This window comes from Arabidopsis lyrata, assembly GCF_000004255.2.
Source record: "Arabidopsis lyrata subsp. lyrata unplaced genomic scaffold ARALYscaffold_3, whole genome shotgun sequence".
Lineage (NCBI taxonomy): Eukaryota > Viridiplantae > Streptophyta > Magnoliopsida > Brassicales > Brassicaceae > Arabidopsis > Arabidopsis lyrata.
This window is the reverse complement of record NW_003302553.1, coordinates 1,507,665-1,534,328: the sequence shown is the minus strand read 5'-3', so window position 1 is coordinate 1,534,328 and position 26,664 is coordinate 1,507,665. Positions and strand designations below refer to the sequence as shown.

Sequence of the window (26,664 nt, the reverse complement as noted above, 5' to 3'; positions counted from 1 at the left end):
TTCATTCTTCGCATCCTCCTTAATTTCTATTGATATTTCTGTTTTCACAGGTTTGTACGTGTTTTAATTCTTTCTTTTGCCGGAGCTTTTGTGAGCGTTTCAAGTCGTCAATTTCCTCTCCGAAACCATTTTTTTTTTTTTTAAACCTTCCAAAGAGATACCGGCATTTATATATTAGAGCCATAAACAGTAAAGAGGTGCCTTTAGCACATATTACAAGTCTTTTTTTTCAAGAAAGAGCGAACAGCTTCCTAAACAAAAAGAGTGGTGAAAGATAGATTTTGGAAGAAGGAGAACCAAAGAGAGAGGTAAGTTTCTTGAGAAGGAGATCTTGTTGGATTTTGTTTGGATCATGTTTCTGTCCAGCCAAGCAAGTCTTCTTCTGAGCAATAATTGAATGTCTCTTTTTAGGTGAAGCATAGATCTATCGGATAGTTTGTAGAGTGGAGTCTTGAGCAAAGAAATCGACCATAGAGTATTGGTGTTGGATCATTCAAAATAGAGATGATTCCTTGATTCTTCCTCAGCAAGACAAAGAAGATCAGCAGCAGGCACCGGAAGATTCCAACGCCTAAGTCGATCTCTGGTATAGTGCTAGTAAGCCAAGTGATAAAAGTAAGCTTTGGTATTTTTTCTGCTTATGCATTTACTTATATAATCAAGTTTCTGCTTATGCATTTACGTATCTTACTTCCGAACAGAGCCTACATAGTTTCTTCGACAGACATAAGAAGAACTTCACTGCAACTGATCTAGAGAGAGAGAAAGAAGATAGTGAGAAGGTTTGCCAATTTTTTTAGTTTTTTTTTGTTTTAGTTTTTTTTTTGAATAACTAAAATCTCACTTGGGGTTTGCCTTTCCACAGATGGTGACATTGTGCTTCTGCTTAGCACTTACCTTGTGCGTCACGGTGGGATTCTCAACAACCATCCAGGTAAAAAAAACACACCTTACACAAATTTTAGTTATATATTATATTATAATATAATTAACTAATTCATTTTTTTTTTTTTTTTTCTGTAAAAATGTAACAGAGTCCTGATGGCGATATAGTCGACTGCACAGACATTTTAGCTCAGCCGGCATTCCGTCATCCTCTCCTCAAAGATCACAAGCTTCAGGTTTTTTTTTTAATTTCTATATAATTTTTTACTTTTTTTACTCAGTTTCAAATACGTACTATGTGTTTAACTTTTATTAATATAATGTTTTTCTTTTCTGAAACGCATTAATATACAGGAGACACCAAAAAATCTTCCTAATTTAGCCAAAGATCGAGATGAGCTTACCTGGCAGACGTGGCACCGTAGCGGGTCGACATGTCCCGAGGGGACGATTCCGATACGGAGGGAGGTAGGACACGAGAACGGGACTACGAATTCTCGGGCTGGAGCAGAAGTCACCCAAGGACACGAGGTCCGGCTTTTTTTTTTTTTACCATTTTACTAAAATATGAATGGAACCAACAATTCAACGTTCCGAACTTGAACGGTACAAAATGTTTTATACTGAAACATATAGTTGAACCAAATCTTGATTTTATTCAACCAAAACTCACTTAAAATGAATATTATTAATTACATATATATGAAAAATAGTTTTAGATGTATATAATGTTAACTGAAATTAATTAGTAGCTTATATTATATCATAATATTTTATTGAAATCAACCGAAATAATATTTGGTTTTATTTGACAGTCTAATTTCACAAAACCATAAGAACCGAAACTAACTAACTAAATCTAAAAACGGAATTTGGATACATATATAGATACGTTAACAATGAATTTATTATTCTTTCATATATTTAACAGTAACCTTATTTTATATTGTTTTGAAAAATACAGTACGCTATCGGGTATTTGAACAGCACCATGCAAATTTACGGAACAAAGGTCACAATGAGTGTCGGTCACCCTAAAGTAGATCAAGTCCGCGAGTTCAGTCTAGGCCAGCTCTGGCTAGTCGCAGGTTCTTATAAAAAAGGTGATTTGAACTCCATCGAAGCCGGATGGCAGGTTAGATTTTAATGAAACAATTATTATTTACGAAATATTTCTAAAAACTATTTGTTATGTAAGCTTTTTCTTTAAATTAAAAACTTATGTATATGCGAAATGACTAAAATTATATTTTTTTATCATTATTTTGTTTTCTAGGTTTTCCCCGGGCTATATTCGGATTTCCAGCCGAGATTTTTTATTTTCTGGACGGTAAGGGTGATATATTTTTAATTTATTTTAATTAATATGTTTTCTATAGAGAACTAATAATGCATTTTTATTGTAGAGAGATGCATACACCCGCTATAGGTGTTACAATCTTCAATGCGCTGGTTTTGTACAAACCAGTGGCACTGTCCTCATCGAAGGCGCTATTTCTCTTATGTCTCCCCAAATCACAATCCAAATTTGGAAAGTAAGGATTTTTTTTTTTTTGGCTTTATTATGCAACAATTTTCTTATTTATAAATAATATTATTGTAGGATCCGCATCTCGGACATTGGTGGTTGTCTATCGGTTCGGCCAATGATACTGTACTTACGCCAGTTGGCTATTGGCCGACCGAAATCTTTACTTGCCTCAGCGACTATGCAGAGAGGGTGCAGTGGGGCGGTGAGATAGTAAACACCAACTTCTCTGGTCGACACACGACTACTCAGATGGGATCTGGGTATCTTCCGAGCAGTGCCAAAGCTGCTTACATGCGCGACTTGGAAATCGTGACTAACAACCGCGATTTCCAGCCGACCGACGATCTCATAGTGGGGACAACGAACCCCGCTTACTACGACATCAAGAAGTCCAGCAACACAAGTTTTTCTTACGGGGGACCTATGCATGCGGGAGCGGTTCACATTATAATTGATTCGATTGTTTTTTACTTTTGTATCAGTCTTTTTTTGCTTTTTTAGTTTGTTTTTAGCCTCTCTTCAGTTTGCCGTTGTATGACAAATTAAAACTCGATAATGTTTAATTTCTAGTGATTGCCTATATTCTCCTCAATTATCCCGAGTCAGATAGTGCAAGTCGTCAAATCTCCTCTATTAAATGCAATTAATGGACTCAAACTGTCTACAAATTTTAGTCTATCGTTGTCAAATATACAGAATCATCTCTTAGGCTCGTTAGGTGAACGAGAATCATATGTTACATACAGAATCATCACAGCCTATGTGGAATATATATCAAGGTTTCGAGACTAGCCTACAATATTGGGAGGGTACCTTGATACGTCTAGCCGAATTAGAGTGGATTCAATGATGTTGCAAGATATCTTTAATATCTCCATTTCGCACAACTACTCTTGCCCCTTCTTTGATTAGACTTTGTGCCGCATTAATTAATCTTTCATGGAAAGGAAGGTCTCCAGCCAAGAGGTGGGCCATCAGAGTTTGTGGATGGGTTAACATCTTTAACAGTTGGATAATTTGGAAATCATGGTTTTACAGATTGTGGATTCTGATTTTGGATGCAGAGGAGTATGTAAATGAGTAGGAAGTTTCTTTGAATTGATTGATTGATTGATTTAAGTTTAGCATATAATGTTGAGATTTGGGTCTTTGAGTGGCTTTGTCTCATTTTTCTCTTAAGAAGTATGTGTTTTCTTTAAACTTGTACTATTTCTCACACTTGATTACAAGAACAGCATACAATACTTACACAAAAGAAAACAAACAACTTATACTTAACCCATTCCCTACTCCTTACCTTCTTAATTTTAGACACACTCAACTTCTAGACCATCATTACAAGTACAAGCTTGTCTTAACAACTCTCCTAGACTAACCAAACTAATCTAATTACCCTTAGTAAAAACGTATTGGGCCCAAAAAAAACCCTTCAACAAAAAACACTTCTTCTTCTTCCTCTAACCCTCATCGATTCATATTCTTCTTCTACTTTCTGGATTCTTTGTTCTTCATCTTGCTCGTCTCAGCTCTCTTGTCCTTTCCTTTTCCAGGTTCAATTAAGGGATCAATTATCAACATATGAAGCAAAGTTTGTAATTTTCAGTTACACAAACTCAAATTAAAGGATCTGCCTTTTTGCTTCTTTTTTGTGAAATTTAAACTCAAATCAAAAGAAACTTTTCACGGAGACCTTCTCTTCTTGTTCATCAATTTCTTCAACAGACTCTCACGACCAGAAATGGACTTCGAATCTTTGGCTCAAGTTGCTTCTCTACATCTTCTAGCTTTCCCGAAATACCCTTCTGCTCACTCATAGTCACCGTTTTGCCATCATCTGTCCCCAGACTCTGTCTCATCATCTTCTTCTTCGTTCATCTTCCTTAACCTAGGAATTCGACACCCTTTACTTGTCCCCAAAAGCTCGAAATTTATTTTGCCTTAACCAATTCTTATATTCATTGTCCCAACCAAATCTCTCACTAATCTCCAACAACATCGAAACAGAGTTTGCTTCTTATCTGTTCTTCTTTTCATGCTTTCATCACTTCCATGAAGGATTTTCTCTGCAAATTCTTATCTTTATAAACATCGTCTTCAAGCTTTGCCCAATACTCAGAATCGCTGCACGAAGATTCTTTGAGACCCATTTTGAGGTAAGAAGAAGGCAAAGCACCAAGCATTTTGCCCTTGTGGTTGCCAAAGTCTATGATTGTGTCTCTGGCGGCTAGGGTTTCGATGATTTGAAGTTTTTTTTTTAACCAAGGGTTTAGGTTCATTGGGGGAGGGGAAGATACGATTAGATAAAGAAAGAGTTCTTCGTCGTCTGAAAGATGATGAGATTGTGAAGATTGTTGTTGTTGTTATAGTGGGATTGTGGAACAAGACCACTGAGAAACTCATTGTTGTTGCCCCCAAAAATTTATCTGTTTTTTTTTTCTTGAATAACATACTCGCACACTTATTTTATATGTTAAGTCTAATTTGGTGCCCAAAAAGAACTTTTTGTTGTTGTTGTGGGCAACTTAAAGTGATTAAACTGATAATAAGAACAAGAAATCCAAAGATCCAGAGAGTCCAACCAACCTTCTTTAGCTAAAACATGAGTGCTAAATTGAAAGGCTTTAATATCCTTGAATGTTAAATCCTAACCCCTCTTACTAAGCTGATCCAGAGATTTCCAGTGCTAAATTTTGTAACTTCACATGGTTATTCTAATTGCTAACTAGCTCCTTAATATCAATCCAATATTGCTGATCCGATATGGTTATTATTCCACATCAGATTTTCATCTCAACGTATGACAAAGAAGTTAGATTTTCACATCAAAGTTATTTACTAAAACGTTTGACATTCATTAGAAAACTCGTAATTTATGTTATTGTAACAAACCACAGTTAGATCTCAACCCCACGGAAGAACTATCAAATTTAAACTCACAAGCATGCCGTTGATCCACATCCCTTATTAATAATCAAACAAATAACTGATTTGAATAGGTTCTCTAGGAAAACTTTTCAATATTTAAGAAATGTTACTAAAAAACCAGAAATATTAAAATGTCTTCCAAAGTCGATATCCAAAACTTGTAATAACAATTCCCAAAAATTTGTCAACCTCTGAGAAGTGTCTAAAATATTTATTAAGTGTAGGTTTCTCAAATTAAAAAACAAAAAGAGAAAATCTTGAATTTTTTTGTTGAATTTTTTATAATTTCATTTTATTTTTTTCAGGATTTTATTTGAAAATAATATATAAATCATTTATCAATGCAGATTTGTAAATGATTTAAAAATGATATATTAAAATTTTAAATATACCGAAACTAAGATGAAGAATTACATAGAATATCACATAAATTAATTTGTGACAAATATTAGTACTTAAGATTATTGAAGAGATTAGAAAGGCATTTGTTATAAATCAGATCAAACTTAAAGTTAGTTTAAAACAAAAAAAAAAGTAATTTACATTTAGTAGATACTTATTTATTTATTGTATAATGTGCTTATAAAGAGGGGGATATACGTTACTATAATGTTATTCGCCTTTGATTAAAAATAGTACGTTTTATCATAAATAGTTTCTTTTTTATTCCATGGCATTTATTACAACACTCAATCACCAATTATTAGAGGGTGTTTTTGACAACAACATCGCTTAGGTTGGTTAGGAAAAGGAGAAGCACATAACCCACTTACGTAGCCTTCTATTGTACAGTCAGTTAAACATTCATGCCATCCGTAATAATCTGTACACAACGTATCGCAGTGGTCGAATGAGGTTTTTTCACCTACACAAACCCACATAGATAGATTTTTTGTCGAAGATCACAAACCAACATACATATTAGCTGATATGAAAAAAGTAATTAAAAGTTCTAGATGTTTAGCTATTGCTTTTAGATCTTGATCGATCCATACTATTAAACTAAAATAAAATAAAATTAAAACATACCTGAAACCAAAATGTTATGGTTGGACAATGAAATTGTAAATATTATTACAAGAAAACAAGTCACATCAGTTTTTAAAATACCCATAATAATTTTTTTTTTGGTATGAATCCTGTTTAGAAATATAGTAGAGAGATGTTCTATTTATAAAGATTTGGTCTTGCAAAATCTTTTAATATTGATTGATTTCCATATTTGTAAAAAAACATTTAATATTTTGACAGGAAAATCGTTGACATTTATTTAAAATTTTGGCTATATCATTTAGTATGGACTATATATATGGTTGCAAATCAAAGTAAAAGTTTCAAAAAGTCTTGAACCTTGTGAATTGGTTAAAGAGGATTAATTGCATATATTATCATTATGGTCAGTAAATATATTAAGTAAATGCAAGATTTCATTGCTAATTCATCGTTGGAACTTGGAAGTTTTTTTTTAGTTTTAAAAGTATTTTAGTGCTCTTCAACAAAATAATACTCCCTCCGTTTCATAAAGAGCGTCGTTTTAAGGTTTTATTTTTGTTTCACAAAGAGTGTCGTTTTAGGTTTTCAGTGCAAAATTTAATAATTTTTTATGTTTTATGACTATTAGTATTCTGCATATTGTTTTACCATTGGGCAGATTATGTTTAGGTATATAGTTAATGATGTTTTTGTTTAGAAAAACAAAAAATTTAATGTTTTCTTAATCTGTGTGCAAAACTCTAAAATGACACTATTTGTGAAATAGAGGGAGTAGTAATTAGGTTGATGGATTTGAACAAGAAGAATAGAGGATGAGATACATGACACAAGTTATCTAGCAAAATATAACACAAAGCAAAACAACCTGACTTTTTTTTACTAAAACTCAAAGCTACAAACTTAAAATTCTCATCAAAGATTGTTCTTTTAACTTCACAGGGGAATGCTAATTGCTAATTAGCTCCTCAATTTCGAACAATTTCGCAGATCCGATATGGTTACTGTACAATCTACTAATAAGAGACCACAAACCATCGGAACAAAATCGCAAGCATTCGGCTGATAAGTCCTCTACAAGCTTCTTTCGAGGTTCCACAATTCCACTCCAGACTTCGCAAAAACTTGGGTTATGATGGGCTTTTCTCCCTTCCGTTTTGAAATTCTCATGGGTGGTGGACTTTTTACTTTGCTTCTTCTATCCGTGTGTTAGGCTGCTTAGCCAATTGGGCCATAAAGGCTCTCTAACATTGAAAGAAAAAGCCTTTAAACAAAACAAAAATCCCTTTTCAGATATTTATAACGAGGGAGGTATACGTCACTGAATGTTTATTCGCCTTGATAAAAAAAACGCTGTTTTTTTTTTTCCATTTCATAAATTCCATAGGATCTTTTACAACACTCGAATCATCAATTATTCATTATAGCGAAGATTATGTGTTCTTTTTCTTTTTAATAAAAGATTACGTTTGACAACAACATCTCTTAGGTTCTTTAGAAGAACGAGAAGCACATATCCCAGTTGCCCAGCCTTCATTATTACAGTCAGTTAAACATTCATGCCATCCGTAATAAGGCGTACACAACGTATCGCAGTGGTCATATGAAATTTTTTCTATCTCTTCACCTACACAAACCAACATACATAGATTTTTTTTTTTGTCAAAGATCACAAACCAACATACTGTACATATTAACTGTAATAAAAACATAGTAACTACAAATTCTACATGTTTAGCTATTGCTTTTAGAATCATCCATACTAAGTTGAAAATATATCAAAATTTGAACATACCTGAAACCAAAATGTTATGGTTGGACAACAGAACTGTAAATACTATTACAAGAAAAAAAGTCACAATCGTTTTTGAAACACCCATAATAATATTATTTTTTGTATGAAACCTGTTTAGAAATATAGTAGAGAGAAGTTCTATTTATAAAGCTTTGGTCTTGCAAAATTTCTTACTATTAATTGATTTTCCATATTTGTGACAAATAATAACATTTAATATTTTAACAGGAAGATCCTTGACATTTATTAAAATTTTTGCTTGTATCATTTAGTAAGGACTATATATGGTCGCAAATCAAAGTAAAAGTTTCAAAAAGTCTTGAAACTTTTGAATTTGGTTAAAGAGGATTTTTTTGCTTATAATATCATTATGGTCAATAAACTTATTAAGTAAATGCAAGATTTCATTGTTCATTGTTGGAAGGTATAAAATTTTGATTTGGTAACTGATTTAAAAATTTTAAAATCCTAAAGTATTCAAATTGTGGGTTGATGATGTGGCAAAAATAGTTAAAGTCTATTTGTTATACCAAACCGAATCAGTTTGACTTTCATTTAATATTTTTTCTCAAGAGCACGTAATTAGAAGTAATTAGTAAATGCAAAAGCAAGCCTTTGTAAAGATGATCCAATAACTATCCAAATTAAATGAAAAAAACTCATTAAATTTCGACTCCCTTACAATGCAAAGTTGGTTTGATAAAAAAATAAAAATTAAATTAGAATTGCAAGTCAATGACACCGCGGCCTGCCATTGCAGATCCAGTATTTCGATCATATCAAACGGCTCTATATTTTTGGACGGATTACTAAACGTCGTTGTTTTGCTTTGGTAAAACAATAAGATAGCTAGTAGTAAAAAATCAAGACTTAATGCTCTGTCGTTTACAACCATAAGCTGAGAAATGTGTGCTGTTTTGTGGTCTACACGTGGTTTTTAAAACGGCACACACTTGTCAACATGTATCATGAATTAACGAACCCATATTCCGCCTTGGACGGCGACTCTCCAGCGTGATGAAAATCTTGATCTCAATTGGACTTGGATTCAGAGACAAGAGATGAACAAATGTTACGTATAGATGCGTATAAAGAACAAAGGTATGAATTTTAGTGGGTTCAGATTACAATTCAGAAGTTAACAAACATGTTTCAAACAATCGATCCTCATGAAAAAAGCATGTAATACTTTGACAGAAAGATCGTTGACATTTATTTATATCGTCGCAAATCAAAGTAAGAGTTTAAAAAGTTTTTAATTTGAATTTGGTTAAAGAGGAATTTTGCATATATTATCTAATTCATCTGTATTCGGTACTTTTTTTCCTTTTTGCTAAACTACATTTTCTAATTCATATCAGAGATGATCACATTATTCTTTTGTCTAATAATGGGTTTGCATTTGTTAAATTAAAATTTAATTGTTACAAACGGAAAAAACCACCTCTACAAAGTAAATTCTGTTTACAAAGACCGCCATCAAAGCAAATTATTAGAATGTCCCACATTGCTTGGGATTAAGATCTTTGGGTAGTATATAAAGGATGTGGCAATCCTTAACTCTTGAGCTAGCTTTTGGGTTAAGTTAGGCCACATTCCTAATATGGTATCAGAGCCCAAGGTTGGCCCAACAAGCAAATTCTCACAAAAATGGTTTCCCACCTATGTGGCCCATATAAGTGGCATGTCTTGTTGTATTTCGGAGATGTTGGGCTTGGGCTGTTTCCCGTTGGACCGTTTCCCATCCACATCTCGAGGAGGCCTATTAGAATGTCCCACATTGCTTGGGATTAAGGTCTTTGGGTAGTATATAAATGATGTGGCAATCCTTAACTCTTGAGCTACCTTTTGGGTTAAGTTAGATCACATTCCTAATACAAATGCTATTTGGATTTCCTTTTAGCATCATAATTTTGGTGAAAAAAGTATTTCTTTAGTATTTTTTGGTAAGCTACATCTTCTAAACTCCAGTCAGAGATAATCACATTATTTCCTTTATTATAAATGAAAAATGATACAGTCTATCCAATCATTAATCACTAATCAACGCAACAACATTGTAAAGGAGCCTTAGGGGAAGGAGATCTACACTCTCCATCTCTATGATGTTCCATAACACAGTCAACGAAGCATTCATGGTTTCCGTAACGGTACGTACACAATGTTTGTTCGCAAGTGTATCTGACTTTTTTCAGCTCTTCACCTACACAAACCCACATAAGAATATATACATGATCAATGCCAATTCTACATGTTTAGTAATTGTCAGTAAAACGATCACAGCTAATTGAAAAATATCTTATATATAGACATACCTGATGCCAAAACGTTGTGGTTAGACAACGAAACTACTACTAGTGTTATTAGAAGACAAAAAGTCATCAAAGTTTTTGTGATAGCCAGTAATTTTGTTTATATAAAAGTTGATACAACGAGAAATTTCTTCTTCATTTTCTGATCTTAGAGACAAACTATTTATATAACCCTTGGTCTTGGGAAATCTCAAATTTACCTAATTTATCACACTAATAACTGATCTTCCGTATTTACAGATAAATATTTGTTGCGCACAATAGAAGGTGAAGAATTAATGGCATATGTATCAAATTCTCATGTGAATTTGGTCCAAGAGAATTTCTGACATTTATTGTAACTTGACTAAATGCAAAGCCTTTTAACCAAAAGAAAAACTTTGACCCAATGCAAAACTTTGATCCAATGACTTCAATGAAAACAGTTCTATGGTACATATTATTTTATGGACTGCTCAGATAATTTTGTGTATTCAGTACCTTTTGCTAAACTACATCTTCTAAATTTATATCAGAGATGATCACATTATTTTTTTTGTCTAATAATAGGGTTGCATTTCTTAAAGTAAAATTAAATTGTTACAAACGGAAAAAACACGTCTATCAAGTAAATTCTTTTTACAACCCAAAAAAACACAAGTTCTAAAATTCGGTCACCTAGTTTTGAGAAACCCACGAACTTCAACAAGGAAGTTGTTGAGGTTCTTTCTGAATCTTGGGTAGTTGAGACGGTCCAAGGATGAGGATAGCTGGTTTGACGTTGTGAGCACCTGAAGCGCGTTTGCTAGCCTAGTTTTAAAGTTCGGATTCGCCTGCTTCTCAATCAGTTCGTTGCCCAATCCCTAGAGGTAGCACAGACTGTTTAAGTTACTGCTGTTTAAGACATAGAAACTCGGTTTACTAGTTTTAAGTGAGAACAATAAAATACTGACCTGGTAAAGATTTGGTTCACAGAGAATAAGAGGGAACAAGGCATCTGCTGCTGTACTGACTAGGTCGGTACTGAAACAAGAAACCGGTAAAAACACTAAAAGCAAACCATTAGAGAGAGCGCTTTTGAGTGATTTTGGTGTATAGAGTTTAATACCTGTAATCCTCAAAAAGAAGGAAGTGAAGCAATGTACGAAGGAATCGACTCAGTATTCCTTCATGGAATACTCCATTTGGATCTGTGTGTCCAGCAGCGTGAGAACCCAAACCCGAGTTGCCAGTATTTTTCTCTTTGTAGTGATATGAAGCAAGAGCCTTTAGAGCTCTCAGGCACATTGTGACTATATCGACATCCTGATGAGCATATCAATAAATAGATTTGCTTTCACATTGCTGTTAAACAAGAGTAAAATGGCTTGCTTACTATCTCTGAAAAGAAGATTTTACTTCACCTGCTGATGAAGACCAAAGTCAACTGTTGTAACTACATGGCTAAATGCATCATTGTTGAGTTGTGCGAGCGTCTCGGGGTAAACCTCGAGCATATGTGAAATGAGCGAGAAATACTGCAGAATTTGATCTCTAAGTGAAAATTATAACATTAAAAGTACTACAAGAGGTTTGATCAATGGTTGATGCAAAGCCTTACATCGAAACAAAGCTTGGGGTATTTGAGGAGTTCCAAAGTTATAAGTGGAGTGATTATATGGAGACCAAAGTACACCACCTGTAAGTTCAAGAAATTACACAAACCATTCTTGTTGAATTCATCTTAATAAACTTGGTTTACCTGGGAAATATTAGTGCTTTGTGTCTCAATACTATCAGATGAAAAATCAACCTGCAAAAGGTAGTACCAGTTGTTAGAAGATAAGGAATACTGGTGAATGTGTTATATATTTTCTACAGTACGTGAAAGCAAGAACGTTTACCATATCTTTAGAGCATAGATGGGAAAGTAGCTGAAGCAGAGCGCGTAAATCCTTATACTTTTCGGTTTTTGCTTCATTAAGCAAGGTACTAGAGAGAGACAATGATATCTGAGGTAAAAAAAGCAAGTGTATGTGAGGGTACACAATAACTTCACTTGTCTGCTTTCAAACAGTGACGCTCAGCCTGAACAGAGAAGTAAGGAAGAGATAGGGGAACAGATTTACCTTCCCAATATTGTGTGACGAATATATTTGTAGAAGACTCATGCAGAAATTAATGACAACGGCTGTTTCATGAGCCTCTAGGTAAGATAATTGCCCATCCACCCAATCCACGACAAATTTAAGAAGAAGATATATCACTGCAGACTAAGCAATAACAAAAAATTAGTGGTTTTTCTGACCATAATTGCCAAAAACCAACCGCAAGGATTTTGAAGACAGGTAGAGTATAGTACACCATCGGTACTGAAATGTTAAGTATATAGACTTCATCATAATCCGTATAACATGTGATCACTATATTTGCGCCTCGAACAGTACCTCATGTTTGTAAACCTCGAGAAGACGGAGTACAGGATTCATGACAGACAACCCCATCTCATATATTGCTCTCTGTGTCCGGGGTTCAGTGGCACTTGCCGCTCCTCGAAGCCGCTCTAACACACAACTCACCTAACACAAAATACGACAGAACCATTCCGTTCATAAGAATTTATCAATAACTAAATCTAACTTTTCACGTGTTTTTCTTCCTCACCAGCATGATAATATCAGGTTGTTGAGCCAAATTTTTAAGATCACTGTTATTGGACAAGTCCACTAGAGATGATGTCATATGAGCCATGAGGTCCTTCACATATCTTTTCGAAAATAGAAAGAAGGTTATTGGTCAGGCAAAATTTGTGGTTAAGATGTGAGCGAAGTGCAAAGATTTTGGTAACTCACTGATTTGATGCATCTGAACTTCGCATTCCATAAGCAGAAAGAACAAGGGTTTGAGCCAATGAACGCTGAATAGAAGTAATATCATTTCAAAAAACAGACCATGCATGAATACAAAAGAGCCAAAATGCAAACTTTAGGAATATACCTGACTAACACTATTTAGTAAAAACAATGTTTTGTCATTTGCAAAAGCATTTGCCAGGTTACGCCAGGAGTCCTGAATGTTTTAGATAAAACGTTAGATACTAAAGAAACAGAATAAGTTCATCTACAAGAATTCTAAGGAAAAGGCTTTTTTTTTCCCAGTGGATAAAAAAAAATAAGTTGAGTGATTCCCAGTAAAACAGCTTTTCTAGCAGCCATTTTACCCACAGAGAAATGTTGTGGATTCTAAAAAAACAAGTGGTAAATATAATAGAGGAGTAGAAGCCGAAGTTTAAAATCTCATTTGTATTGGAAACAAAGCAAGATACAGAAATCGGCCCCATTTACGCCCGACTATGGCGAGTTTCTGAACTCACCAGTGATAGAAGGTGAAAACAAATATTTCTTCGTCGAACAAGTGCATGCAGTAACTGAAAACATGTTAACTCCTGCAGAGAGCGAAAAAGAAATAAAAAGATTAGGGGAATACCATTCTTGAAGAAATGGGAGTTAAGTAACCTACAGCTTATAAGAAAATTCACATTAAACCCTAAGAGAAATCTCGCTGTAGCTAACTGGATTCCCTGGCCTAAAGTCCTTTAGTTATCAAAATTTGTAAAGTCAAACAACTAATTGAATGATATATCCATCCAGCAAACCAAAAATAGTATTTGTACAAAGTAAAATACCATTGAATAAACGCGAGGGTTATCAAAACTCAAAATGTTTTTAGAAGGACTGAAGATTACTACCTGCAAGTCCTTTTCACCAGGGTAAGACATGAGCGATGTCAAGGAGATCCGGACAATTATATCAAGGACAAACTTCCCCTGATTGTGTTCGTTGAAAAACGTGAATAAACATGCTCTTGAACGTAGAGACTGAAGCTGGTTGCTACCCAAATTGCAGTCTTCAACGAGCATTAGATATGTGAAAGACCATCTTGCGAGGAACCATATGACTGCCTACATATGTTTCCCAAATCAATATACAGGAAACAGGTACCAAACTGTAATAAATTTCTTCTTTTAACGCTTAATGACCAAGATAAATTTTATGCATTTGAATCTGTGTATTCGAAACAGGTCATAATTTACCCAGTTCAGGAATTAGAAGTACCTCCATTAGCCGAGGACTAAAGATCGATGATCTCATTTCTGCATCCAAACATTGCTCGGCGAATTTTATTATTGAGCTTCAATTAAAAACAAAAGACAATCGAAGTTAGTAAATTGATAATGAACGAGCATAGCCACTGTTCAGAGAAAACTCTGCACAACAATTTCAATATAGTATGGCTCTAGTATCTCAAGTAAAATTCAAGACTAACTTATAAATACTTAGAAACAGTACAACACTCAAAAAGAGATATGATGGTAACTTAGAATCACAAGAAAACTGAAGGCATCTATTGTTGGTAATATCAAATTATTCAAGTTCACTCATCTGTTCAGTCGTGAAAGGCTTCTATTTAAGCTTACCTTGAGAGTACCACGACAGGGTGGTTGTTTGCCTCAACAACATCCACAAAATGAGATTGCAAAGCATCAGGAACCTGGTTGGTGATAACATCATCTCGTAATTACTCTTGGGAAGAATTTACAAGTGAAAAAATAGAATTATAACAGGCCTCGAATGAAAACTACGTTTGAAACTGGTTATTTACTTATTAATAAAAAGGATAGTTTTAAGACCTATCCGTTTGAAATTGATATATCTGGTAATAATACGTTTCTTATTTTTTGATAGATGAAGGCATTCAGAATACCAAGATATTCATAATAGACAGGAACTTAATGGAAGGAAAACTTGTCAGCATCTTTCTTTCTGTGATAACATCAAAAAGATGCAGGAAAGGTAAAGAATTACCAAGGCAGTCTCCCCTTCCCCTTCATCTGCAAGTACATGACCGATTATTAGCAGCAAAGAGTAGACCTCTTCCAAAGTTTCCGTCGGATCAACAGTGCCCCTGCCCTAAAAAAGGTAGATTAAGATGAGCAAAAGCAACCTCTCAGGACACATCAGTAAACTCGTGCACACTAGAAAGAATAAAAAAACGACATAGAGCTAGATTTTCTAATCAATTGCAAGAAAGGCTTTGATGGAGATATATATTGATATGTTAGCTACAAAAGGCATAATAGCTAAGAGCAAAAAGGAAAAGAAGAATGATTAGTAGATGAAAGAATGTTGGTTTCGCTTATATTCTAAAGGAAGGTCAATCAAGAGCACCTGATGGAGGCGTGCAACATGATCAGAGAAAAGTTTTGCTAAAAATGGAATTGTAGCATCGACTGCTGCCCTTGCAATGAGAGCATAAGAGCCTAGTCTTTCATCCATGGCTGCCAGAACATAATAAGAAAATGTTAAAAAAGGACAGCACAAAACCTGCAGACTGGCTGCAAAAAGACTAGATCAAGAACCAGTAATCATAGAATTTATTATGCTCACCGGATACAGAAGCCAGGCAGTCAGCATCATCTTCAGTAGTAGCTGACGCAGATGCCACTAGAGAAACAAACTTTGCTTGAATATAGATTTGATAAAGAAAAGAGTTCCAAACCAATAGAAGTTGTAAAGCAGAGGTCAAAAGTCTGGAAACCTTTACCTTTTAGTTCAGATTCCACAATCAATGAAAAGAGACTAGCTGCAGCATGCATACCCTCAGGTGGTAGCCTCGCATTACCCCCAGAACCATCCATTGACTGGCAGGAGTCATCACAACCTTTGGTCAAATAGTGCCCACTAGTATCTCATAAGACACAATTTACTTTAAATGTATCATTCTTCTAGACTATAAAAACTTGTCGGCAAAGACAATAATTGGTCGTTATAAATACCCTGACGATCACAAAGAAAATGCCTAAAGTACCCCCAGAGAGCCAGATATGGCACAAAGTTTCATAAACACAGTGATGCATGATATTATAAATAGATGCAGCAGTAATAAAATAAATCTTAACCATACTCACAGCAAGGAGTGTGGTCCAGGTATCTAGCAAGATATCGCGTGCCTCATAGCTCCAGGTCTCTTCATCAGTACTATTTGCCATTAGTACTTTGACAACTTCACCCATTAACATAGATAAGAGTGTAAGGGTGCCAAAGGGCCTGAAGAAACAGAAAGAAAAACTTTCTATGAATAAAGAAAAACCAAATGGCTTTTAACTGCAAAAAAAGGTTATATGTCAAAGACCTCAATGATCGCAAGAGTTTGTCAAAGACAACAGGAGTAGTAACAGTCCCAATCGATAACAATGCGCGACAACCATCAATCATCTCACTGGAAAAAAAAGCTCAACAACACAACGTCAGACTTGGAATATATGACAACAAAAATCAAACAGGAAAAGAATGTTGAGCAGCTCACCTTCCACTCCTTCCTTCTTCAATTTCCTTTGAAATGACATCAGGAGGATCAATCCAGGGCAACACACCCGACAGCAGGAGGAGCAGATGTTGCTCTTGCATCTGCCCATTGTCTAAATTATTGAACAAGTCACTCACAGATAAATATATAGCTCGATAAGAAAGACGTGATGAACATCCATCGTTCCTCATTAACGATGCAAACTAGATAATGGGCAAATTTGATGTTTCTATAACGCATTCAGCAGAAGATTATATTAATTAGTAGAAAATACAAAAGCATATAACACTCACCGGATGGAGATATTTCCCCTGCCAAGGAGCACAATTGCACGATAAGTTTCCGAGCAGAGACTGCAACAGGACAATCTAGCCAATAGCCTTCAAGATCAAACTTCTGCCTCACCGACGAATATAAATTTATCAGCCATCCAACATGTGAGCTTGAAAGCAAAACATCACACCACGAAGCTCCAGGCTACAATCAGCACCACTGAAGGTGAGATTTATGAAGAGCTCATGAAAGTGTCTTAACGGTAAACAAGTATAAAATCAGACATGCTAGCATGTGGTCTCTCAGAATTTCAACAAGATAATTAGCACGTGTCATAAATCTTAAATGTAACCATTAGCTACCTGAACTATTACACATTCTGTCTTTCTTGAAAATGCATTATCAGGTCTAATTCCGTCAGAGAATACATTAATGCTGGCTCTTGTGCCACCTTTGCTGTAACGAAACTCCCAATTTAGTATTTGATGCATTAATCGCAGTGTAGCATTGCAAACCTTAACCTCAGGGACACTAGAATGCGATTCGATAATCTTGTTTGTAACACTCAAAGCAGCATCTTGTGCCCACTGATAGAAAGTCTGCAATTGAAAACATAAAAAGTAAACAACACAATTTTAGTAACAGAACCCTCCATATAGGCTATTATTCTTTCACAGACGAAAGGATGACGGGTGTAACAATAACTGGAAGCAAATGCAATCCTACGATTACCTTCAAAAAGTTTTGCTCTAGTGACTTGCGACAATTTTCATGAAATTCCCTAGGGAGACCCATGGCACTTGAAGTAGAGGGTGAGAATTCAGATACCTGAGATGAAGAATTGTGAGCAACCATATGGTATATATATATATAATGCCAGAAACAATAGAAACAGATCGTTACCAATGATTCAAGAAAATTTACACCGATGAACTGCACATCTAAGCCACGAGAACCAAGAATAGCCTGGTTGATCTGTAAACAGCAGTTGTTAAGGGACATAAGAAGATCAACCATGATCCTTTTAATAAAAACATTAATATTGGACGACTTTCCAATATATTTTTCAAAATAACTAACAGCAATACCACAATTTTCATTTCTATGAAGCCATGACTCGTAAACCCCCATTTCTTTTTATTAAGGCATGGAGCATATCAATACATATCTAGCTGAAATAATGGAGGCACATATTGTAAGGACCTGTTACTACTCAAATGATTACTAGTTAACCCACTCAATCACTCTAAATCCTTTCTTGTCCATATATTTAAGGTACAGTTAAAATGCCCCTTACTACATTTGCCATCATCTTCACGGATTCATGCACATTTATATTTATATAAACTATTATGTTTACAATGGCCAGTATCAGATAACAAAATATATGCACCTCATGCTAGTCAAACGATAAGATACAGAAACTAAAATGAAAGTCTGAAAAATTACAAAACAATGTAGATACCTGATAGAAAAAGACTTCCTTCTCGGCTGGAGTAAACTCAAGCCTGTAAGAGTAATTTATTCAGATTAGAGGTTCCACTAGATGAACAAAGCAAGCAAAAAACAGAAGTAGCTAATTTGTCTAGATTTCTTTGCACTACTCTAATTTTCCAGAAGCTACCAGTCATAAATGTCTGTGAACGACAACATCCTTTTCATGAATCCTCTCATATGCATAGAATCAGAAGTGACAGATAACGTCCAGCATCTAGTGTGCATGTTTTAATAATTTCAATACCAGAGAAGCCCACCGCAGCTTACCAGCCTCTTTTCATCAGCTGTGCTGCCACAGAAGATACTTTTGAAAGCACATATCCCTCGGATGAATTAGCATGCTGCATGACATAGCCAAGGCAGAAGCTGCAGAAAGAATTCGCCATATTTCTTAATTATTTTTATTAATATAATCCAAAACTTCATAATAAAAACCTCTAATTTCTTATAAGTCATGGTTATCTCGGAAAATGATGTGGCCAGGATATCCTAAAATTACTATATTGTGAAGCATGAATGCTCTCAGTTGATTTGCAAAGCCAATCAAAAATTACAAAATTAACACCAAGGTTTGCTTCCTGATAGAGCAGAGGGTGACCGCTCAACTAACTGGACGCTTGAGCACATATCACCCAAATCACATAAAAGAAGAGAAATTACTTAATCAAACCCCCTTTATCATCTGTGGCAAGAAAGCTCCATTCCCTGATAGCTGCTTCTCGTATAGCTGCAGCAGCTTGAAACCTAGCATTTGCCACCTGAGAATTTTCTGGAAGTATGAAACACTTTCAGTCAAACAGATGTAACTTCCCAAGTTCACTTGGCCGGTTCTGGACTCATCAGAAAGACTTACCAAGAATATATCTACACGCCTTATACGGCTGTGGGGACTGGTGAAGCGATAAAATGGTAGCCTCGGCAGCAACTGGATTACTATTTATCTGTAGGAAAGAAAGGGAAATGTCATGTCCACATGAGTTAGGCAATCACATGGAAACATAGAACCATCTTGTTTCAGAAATGCTTAAAAAACCATGACAAGCCTTTTATACGCAAAGAGACTTCTTACTTCATATAAATTCAGAAAGACGGCAATAGTAAACTAGTTCAGTGAGGCATGTAGTCTCTACACCTTAGTCAACAGAGACGCACAGATAAACAAACAGAATAAAAAAGAAGAAAATCTCACAAAGCAATTTGATAATTTCCAATACTCTACAGTGACTTCAATTTCAAGCCAAACAAATTACGAGAAAGCATATAAACAATTTCATAAATGCAACCACACGCACACATCTACAGCTTCCTCCAATATATTAGGAAACCAAAAAGATCAACCAGGAGACAAGGAATGGAGCGAACCACAACTTCATGCGTATATGTATGAAGAAAGAAGAAGCAAAAAAGAAATAGACCTGAATGTAAGAGCAAGCAAGTTCAATCGCGCGCATCCTCAGCTCCAACTCCACCGCTTACATTAGAAAACCCTAACATCTCCTCCCTCCCTGAAGCACCGATTCCGGCAGCCGGAAAAATCAACAGTCTCGTCGCTTTCCAAGTAGAAAAATCTGAAAAATCTGATCGAGTTGATTGGAAAGTGTGAAGAATAAGAAGATGAAGATTCGATCGAAGAAGGAAAGTGGCGGCGTTGAGCAGTGTGAAATGGCGGAGAAAGGGATCCGATGGCGAGAGAGCCGGAGAAATGGAAACGCTGTTTTTACAAGGGCCTGTCGCTGCTGAGGCTTATTTGGAGTTTTTTAAGTGGACATGAAGTTCCCTATTATTTACGGGAATACCCTTCCTTCATCTTATAAATGAGGTTAAGGACCTGAACCAATGGACCGGGTCGGTTTAATCAGTATATGATCATTGATCGTGGTACAGTGTGATCAATTCAATTGCTTTATGAATCAAACTTTTTTTTCCTCAGAATCTGTAGAATATAGAGACTTAAGTAATGGATTTAGTTTTAACTCTCACATTGATGTGTTCATCAATTATCTATGTTCTAAATTTCTAATGAAAACAAAAACAAAGAGTACGAATCAGAAAGACTCATTCATTATTCATCTTCAGGGTCAAAATTGAGTGAAGAAAGCGATTAAAGAGTAGACAACATTATAAAAACAGGCAATATTTTATAATGACTTCAAGTAATTCTTGTACAAATGTATTGCATGTCGCAGTGTGATATAAACCTATCCTTATGAACAAAAATTTAGCAGACTGAAACATATTACTGTCAAACAGTAACCAAGTTTTGAGCTATATGTGTTTTACCAGACCAGAAGCGTTGTGTATCTTCCTTCTGTTCATTCTAGTAGTAGCGATTGACACAGAAGCTTTAGAATTGTGCTATTGAGTTCCATAAAATATGTTACAACAACTCCAACAAGCGAGCATAGAGCTGGAACAAGTCCTAACCCATATCTTGTCACCGAGAAGTAAAAATATCGTTTGATGTTTACATCGACCTTTGGTGAAGTGCCTGCGCCATTTTGCAAATCATACTTTCATCAACAATCTCTAGATGTTAAGATAATATCAGAAAGAAAAACAAAAAGTTTCTTTGATGTAACTGAAGAACATATAAAGCAAGCACACATAACATTTTGTCTAAGAAGCTTAATGGCCCACAAACGGAAGCACATCCACCAGTTCCGAACCAATCAACACACTCTGCATACTAATTGCTGTCACCTGTACAAATTGTGATTATCACCTGTACATTTCAGTGTAGAGCTTTGGCAGATTTGAGCCATTTGCAAATCATCAATAATAAAGAATGCAAGATATTCCTGCGAATATTAAAGTCAGCCTGAAATGTAAGTATTGATCGAATGCAAAAGAAGCAAAGCATGAAAGATACAGAAACTAACCTGTTAAACAGTCAGTACTAGTCGAGTGAGGAGATAAACCATAGGAACTTGATGGTAATAGAATTTTACGGAACCAATAAGACCATGGTATTCTTGATCGGCTAGTTTCTCTTAGATTTCTCCTCAGGCTTTGAAAATAAAATAAAATAAAATTCATTCTCAATAAATATTTCATCTATTATGGCATAACACTTCGGTAAAAACTGATCTGAGCATTTCAGAAAAGTGTGCATTACCTTGGTTCCTTTGTCCACATAAGAAATATGACCAAAAAACAGCAGCCAACGGTTATGGATGAATAAACAATCCAACGATACTGTAGACTTAAGGCAGGCTTAGAATCATATCAAAGGCATTAACATAAACAAGTCAATAGAAGCACAAACCTAAGTTTTGGTATTTTTCTTTTGCCATGGCCTCGCTAACACCAAATACAACTAAAGCAATCGTGTATGAGCCTAAATTAGCAACCTGAATAAGCAGTCAATAGAAATGTTACATATAAACCTAAAAGGCATTTTAAAGAGCCTAAATAAGACCAAAGGGAAAGAGCTAACCATGCAAAAACGCATTACAGGAGCTTGTTAGCTAGTGCTACTCGGCTTGATTAAGAAAAATGAATATCTCACTGAGTAAACTTGATCAAATGAAAAAAGAAAGATTGTTTTACATGTGAGAAACCTGAGTAGCAGCTTATCCTACATTGAAGATAGCTGCAAACATGATGTATGATAATGTTTCGATAGTTGAGGAGTTACTCTGGAGGAGTGAATAAGGCAAACAACCGCCAAAACCCGAAGAAAATGAGATAGCAAATAATATAGATCCTGCAGCATGCCAAATTTTGAAATGCCCAAATCTATCAATCTGTCATATGAAGTAGACAGAGTTGTGAGATAAATACACTGTTGTTACATTGAACAAAGGATCTTCACCTTTATCTGAATTCAGATTACTTTAAATTACACAAGACTACAAATTTTTTGAGTGAATGAAAACTTAAAGTTGCAGAAAAGTTACCAAAAAAAAAATCATGAACTACAAATATGTACATATTGGTTTGAAATATTGTTTAGTTCGGAAACAAAATTCTGTTAACAAAAAAAAAATATTGTCATTTCATCTAATCAATTCTAATTTCAAAACCAATGCAAACCGAACCGCTGGAGCTGCCCTGAACATTTCAGAAACCTTTTACACTGGAGTTATCGGCCTCAGCGTTTTAATATGTCTCGCAAAGAAGAAGATACACACAAAATGTATGTATAGATCTGAACAAAAATAAAATAGGATAAAGAGGCCTTAATTTTGTTTCTCTAAGCAAAAAAAGGCCCAATTTCGTTTGGGCTGTATTAAAAAATGCCCAATTTTCGTTTGGGCTAAGTTAACAAATGGCCCACATTTTGTTTTCTTTTCTTTTAGTTATTATATCCAATCTAACCGAATTTATCCGAATTTAACCGGATTTTAATCAAAAACAGAAAATGGGCTGGTGTACCGATGATAACATTACCACTTGAGAAAATGGCAACTCGAGTGACTGGATCACTCTGCCTTGCAACTGGTCTGCAAGCCAACAATATTTTTAAAAGGCCCTACAAAAATGGCAACATGAATGCTTTAAGCAATGTCATGTTGGAAGATGCAAGGTCAGCACTCCCGCCAAGAAAGCCAGGCTCAACTTTCGCAAGTGTGTTAAGACATTGCTTAGACAGGTTTCTGGTGGCATCACCCGGAGATTCTGGTGTATATGTCTAAATGAAAAAAATAAAGTTGCCTCAAATAAGACCCTTCTCAAGAATACTGATAAAAAGTTCTAAGATTACCAGAAATTTCTACTTACAGGAAGTGCCTTCTTCCAACCGGTGGGCAATTCACCTGAGATAATAGACTTCAACTCTGCAGCTTCCTCTGGATATTTCTTCTCATAAGCTGCAAATTTGGCATTCCAATCAGCTTCAAGAGCAGCGCCTTCGGGCGTGTGACGGCGCCAATGGCTAGGAAACTTAAGAATTTTAGTAAATTACCAAAGCAGGTTCTCATAACACAAACATAAACAGAAGTGTAGTTAAGTTCTAATTACCTATTGACATCCTCAGGTTTCTGGTAGCCTCAACTTCCTTCTCCCCAAGCGTAGCTACATGGACACTGTATGAGTTTTCCTTGATGGGAGAACCATAACCAATTGTAGTAGTGACCTAAACCATGCCAGAAAACAGTTAACACCAAAGGCCATGAGATCAAACGTTGCTTAATAAAATTTAGTATGTAACAGAATGAATTAAAACACAGAAACTTGCAAAGCGAATAGTGCAGAATCGATTAGATGGAACAGAGCGAGATGCTGAAACCACAACAATAATGACTAAATCGAGAGTGGAAGAAGCAACACATTCATAATCTTGTAAACAAACTGTATTGGTATAGACTAAAGAAAGTAGTAAACATAATCATCTTCTGTCAAAAATATACCTCTTGTGTTTAACCCGAAAAGAGACAGACAATGGTGCAGTCACATAAATCCCTACTTCACTCCTATCCAAGACAAATTATTCTACACCAAAGAAAGTAATAGTAAACATTTACCGTCAGCAAGAGAATCCGCAATTTCAAGCAGTTGAATAGCATTTTTGTGGCTCTACAATATACTCCGCTACTACCTTCTCGCATAAACTTTTCAAGCTAGGTACTGTCCTCTCCTTTGGATTATCGTGTTGCACGGATTGTAACAGACTAACAGGTTCACAGATTCGACATCATCAAACATAAAACCCTCATCCAGTTCTTCATTTTCTTCTTCCCTAATTTCATCCGCTTGCACAGTCTGAGACTTCTTAAGCACAGTAAGAGCATAGGCAGGATGAAACAGAGAACCCACAACCAGCAGATGTTTTTCACCAACAGCAACTGTGGTTGCCCTTTTCAAGTTATGGAGGCGAGAAAGAGATGGTGGCATATCTTTGCCATTCTTCCCATCCCACATGTAAACTTCACCTGTACTAGTAACAGCAGATGCCCAGCATTTACCAGCTGAAATTCTCACAACTGTTTTACCGTGCAGCGAATGCAACTGCAGCATCAAAAACATTGTTCGGATTTCAGTCTTTTAGCAATAATCTCGTCTTGGACTTGTTGTAGCTATAAAGGAGACATACAGAAGAACCTGTGACTGGCAAAAAACAATAGCTCTGACAAAAATGCTGAAGCCATGTATTCTCTCTTGTGTCCTCGTGTTCTTCGTCTTCTTCATTCCACAAATATCTTTCTCTTGCCCACAAGACCAAATACAATCCCTTCTTGAGTTCAAGATCTTGCTGACTCAGAACACCAATAACCACACCACAGCAATAATCACCTTGGAAGGTTTAGAGACGTGGAGGCCAAACTCAGATAGCTGCAACTGCAACTCGTCAGATGCAACACTCGTTCCCCTACCAGAGTAGTGATAGACCTGAATCTGCACTCTCTTGTCTTCTCTGGCTCAGTGTGAGTTCAAGCATTCTGAGACCGGTTCTGAGGATAAGCTCACTTGTGACGCTCGATATCTCGTCTAATTTCATATAAGGAGAGATTCCTGGAGATGGGTTTGTGAGCTTGACCAGTTTTATCTCTCTTGACATGAGTGATAAGAGCTTTAACGGCTCTATCCCTCCTGAATTGTTCTCCTTGAAGACTCTTCGGCGCTTGGACTTAAGCATGAATGTTATTGGTGGTACGTTGAGTGGTGACATCAAAGAGCTCAAGAATCTGCAGGAACTGATCTTGTATGAGAATTTCATTGAGGGAGAGATTCCTCCAGAAATAGGTAAAATCATAAACTCAATCTCAGAATTCAAACTTATTCATGTATGAAGATCATAGATATGGGTTGTAAATCATACTGACTTTATTGTGTTACAAGGTAGTCTTGCCAAACTGCGGACGCTGACATTATGGCCGAACATGTTCAGTGGTTCTAAACCATTGTCTGTATCACAGTTGAGTAAGCTCGAAACGTTTGATCTCCAGAACAATTCATTGTCTTTTGAGATGAGAAGTTAGTCAATCTATCAACTCTGTCTTTGAGCCTGAACAAGTTATCTGGTGGAACTTCAGAATCTGACAAATCTTGAAACCCTTGAGCTTGAGAATAACAATGGCTTGTCAGATGAGATTCCCTCAGAAGCTGTTTGGTCTGCAGAAGCTGTTTGGTCTTCAAATCCAAGAAACATGCTCTACACAGACCAAAGAGCAAGAGGAAGAGGAAGATAAAGAGGAAACAATGTTTTCATGCCAGCCATAGGTTGTCCTCTCAATTGTACAGAATCGTTTATAATGATGGAATAAGACTCTCAATTGTATCCAAAAACACCAACTTTCAGATTGAAGAAATCTGAATTTCATTCTCAAGCTGACTAAATAATATAAACTAGACAAAATTTTGTCTAAAAGTTTTTTTTTGTAATCATCTCATAGCTTGTTTATTCACAAAGATAGAAGACGAAAAGAGAAGAAGTAATAATAAAAGTTATTATGAGAGGAGGAAGGTAGGAGCTACATCTCTACTATTTTCATTATATTAGCCAATCAGATGGCTCCATGTCACACCCCTCTCTCACCCATCGCGCGATTTCACGCCCACTCTCACCACTCGCGAGTTAACCCACCAAATGGCCTGTTTTGAAACACACTCGCTCCTTTTTTAAAAAGCCTCGCGTGCGTGACTTTTTGTTTTTTTCTTAATTAATTCCAACGCAAACCGAACGAAATCAATTCTAATTTCAAAACCAATGAAAACCGAACCGAAATCAATTCTAATTTCAAAACCAATGAAAACCGAACCGAAATCAATTCTAGTTTCAAAATCAAGCGTACCTTGAAGAAGAAGAAGGGAAAGATTTTGCCAGCTGAAGTATTCGCAAAGGGCTTCTCCATCTTCAGATCCTTATTACTCAAGCTTGCCTCAGATTCTACTATGCAGTGCTTAAAGCAAAGTACTTGCCATTTGCTTCTCCATACAAGACAAGACTTGAATCAAGACTGTACACTCAAAATGTTGTAGTTTTGCAGCTCATAATCACCAACGCCATTAGCATCAGACTCTATAATAAATCCACAAGCCATTGAAGTACCGATTTCAAATCCTCTTAACCAGAATCCACAAGCTAAAACACTTTCACTATTAATTTTTCAACAAAAAGTCGCACTTGATGTAAAAACGTTATTTTCTTTTTTGAGTTTAATTTAACATCAAATTCAAAAAAAAAAAAGAAT

The 26,664-nt window shown here is 35.7% G+C and overlaps 2 protein-coding genes, 5 long non-coding RNA genes and 1 pseudogene across 15 annotated transcripts; 1 reads left to right on the top strand and 7 right to left on the bottom strand.

Moving 5' to 3' along the window:
- Positions 1–865: 865 nt before the first annotated feature.
- Positions 866–3,496, top strand: LOC9318426. Its single transcript, XM_002884401.2, has 8 exons — positions 866–934; positions 1,035–1,121; positions 1,240–1,416; positions 1,850–2,020; positions 2,162–2,215; positions 2,292–2,420; positions 2,489–2,854; positions 3,455–3,496. Exons 1-8 carry the CDS (start codon positions 866–868, stop codon positions 3,494–3,496), a joined length of 1,095 nt encoding a protein of 364 aa, XP_002884447.2.
- On the bottom strand, positions 2,428–5,262 carry LOC9318425 (annotated as a pseudogene).
- A 700-nt stretch (positions 5,263–5,962) lies between these two features.
- Positions 5,963–6,469, bottom strand: LOC9318424. The gene is made up of 2 exons (XR_002333555.1): positions 6,371–6,469; positions 5,963–6,206 (listed from the first exon to the last, which is right to left on the bottom strand). It is a non-coding gene; the product is annotated as an uncharacterized LOC9318424 (long non-coding RNA).
- Positions 6,470–7,677: 1,208 nt separating this feature from the next.
- Positions 7,678–8,221, bottom strand: LOC110230449. The gene is made up of 2 exons (XR_002333556.1): positions 8,127–8,221; positions 7,678–7,958 (listed from the first exon to the last, which is right to left on the bottom strand). It is a non-coding gene; the product is annotated as an uncharacterized LOC110230449 (long non-coding RNA).
- A 1,816-nt stretch (positions 8,222–10,037) lies between these two features.
- On the bottom strand, positions 10,038–10,566 carry LOC110230386. Its single transcript, XR_002333490.1, has 2 exons — positions 10,442–10,566; positions 10,038–10,329 (listed from the first exon to the last, which is right to left on the bottom strand). It is a non-coding gene; the product is annotated as an uncharacterized LOC110230386 (long non-coding RNA).
- A 353-nt stretch (positions 10,567–10,919) lies between these two features.
- LOC9318423 (exportin-4) lies at positions 10,920–20,099 on the bottom strand. Its single transcript, XM_021031934.1, is given in 33 exon segments — positions 10,920–11,280; positions 11,371–11,440; positions 11,526–11,722; positions 11,821–11,934; positions 12,018–12,095; positions 12,159–12,209; positions 12,301–12,408; positions 12,526–12,669; positions 12,844–12,975; positions 13,061–13,163; positions 13,249–13,313; positions 13,394–13,465; positions 13,770–13,841; positions 14,145–14,357; positions 14,512–14,587; positions 14,874–14,947; positions 15,262–15,366; positions 15,625–15,734; positions 15,844–15,900; positions 16,001–16,097; positions 16,365–16,503; positions 16,589–16,675; positions 16,763–16,874; positions 17,056–17,239; positions 17,398–17,634; positions 17,768–17,863; positions 17,939–18,010; positions 18,501–18,543; positions 18,800–18,898; positions 19,193–19,301; positions 19,386–19,473; positions 19,948–19,981; positions 19,983–20,099. Coding segments are annotated over 33 exon segments (3,471 nt in total). The 5' UTR covers positions 20,027–20,099; the 3' UTR covers positions 10,920–11,091.
- Positions 20,100–20,650: 551 nt separating this feature from the next.
- Positions 20,651–22,309, bottom strand: LOC9320513. Of its 3 annotated transcripts, XR_002333412.1 has the most exons (7): positions 22,114–22,309; positions 21,969–22,013; positions 21,798–21,882; positions 21,648–21,727; positions 21,412–21,539; positions 21,255–21,330; positions 20,651–21,020 (listed from the first exon to the last, which is right to left on the bottom strand). It is a non-coding gene; the product is annotated as an uncharacterized LOC9320513 (long non-coding RNA). The 3 variants fall into 3 exon arrangements; XR_002333411.1 differs by having other exon boundaries at positions 21,969–22,309; XR_002333413.1 differs by lacking the exon at positions 21,969–22,013 and having other exon boundaries at positions 21,798–21,869; positions 22,082–22,309.
- A 351-nt stretch (positions 22,310–22,660) lies between these two features.
- Positions 22,661–26,660, bottom strand: LOC110230307. 7 transcript variants are annotated; one of them, XR_002333416.1, is made up of 5 exons: positions 26,266–26,660; positions 23,998–26,165; positions 23,495–23,609; positions 23,255–23,408; positions 22,661–23,165 (listed from the first exon to the last, which is right to left on the bottom strand). It is a non-coding gene; the product is annotated as an uncharacterized LOC110230307 (long non-coding RNA). The 7 variants fall into 7 exon arrangements; XR_002333419.1 differs by having other exon boundaries at positions 23,998–25,625; XR_002333417.1 differs by lacking the exon at positions 26,266–26,660 and adding an exon at positions 23,884–23,965 and having other exon boundaries at positions 24,072–26,258.
- Positions 26,661–26,664: the final 4 nt, after the last annotated feature.

Bases quoted from the DNA above. Each gene is read 5' to 3' on its own strand.
- LOC9318426 (XM_002884401.2), top strand. From the start codon at position 866: ATGGTGACATTGTGCTTCTGCTTAGCACTTACCTTGTGCGTCACGGTG. The intron at 1,122-1,239 runs GTTTTTTTTTTA...ATTAATATACAG, and splicing joins TCAAAGATCACAAGCTTCAG to GAGACACCAAAAAATCTTCC. The intron at 2,855-3,454 runs GTTCACATTATA...ATGGTTTTACAG, and splicing joins GACCTATGCATGCGGGAGCG to ATTGTGGATTCTGATTTTGG.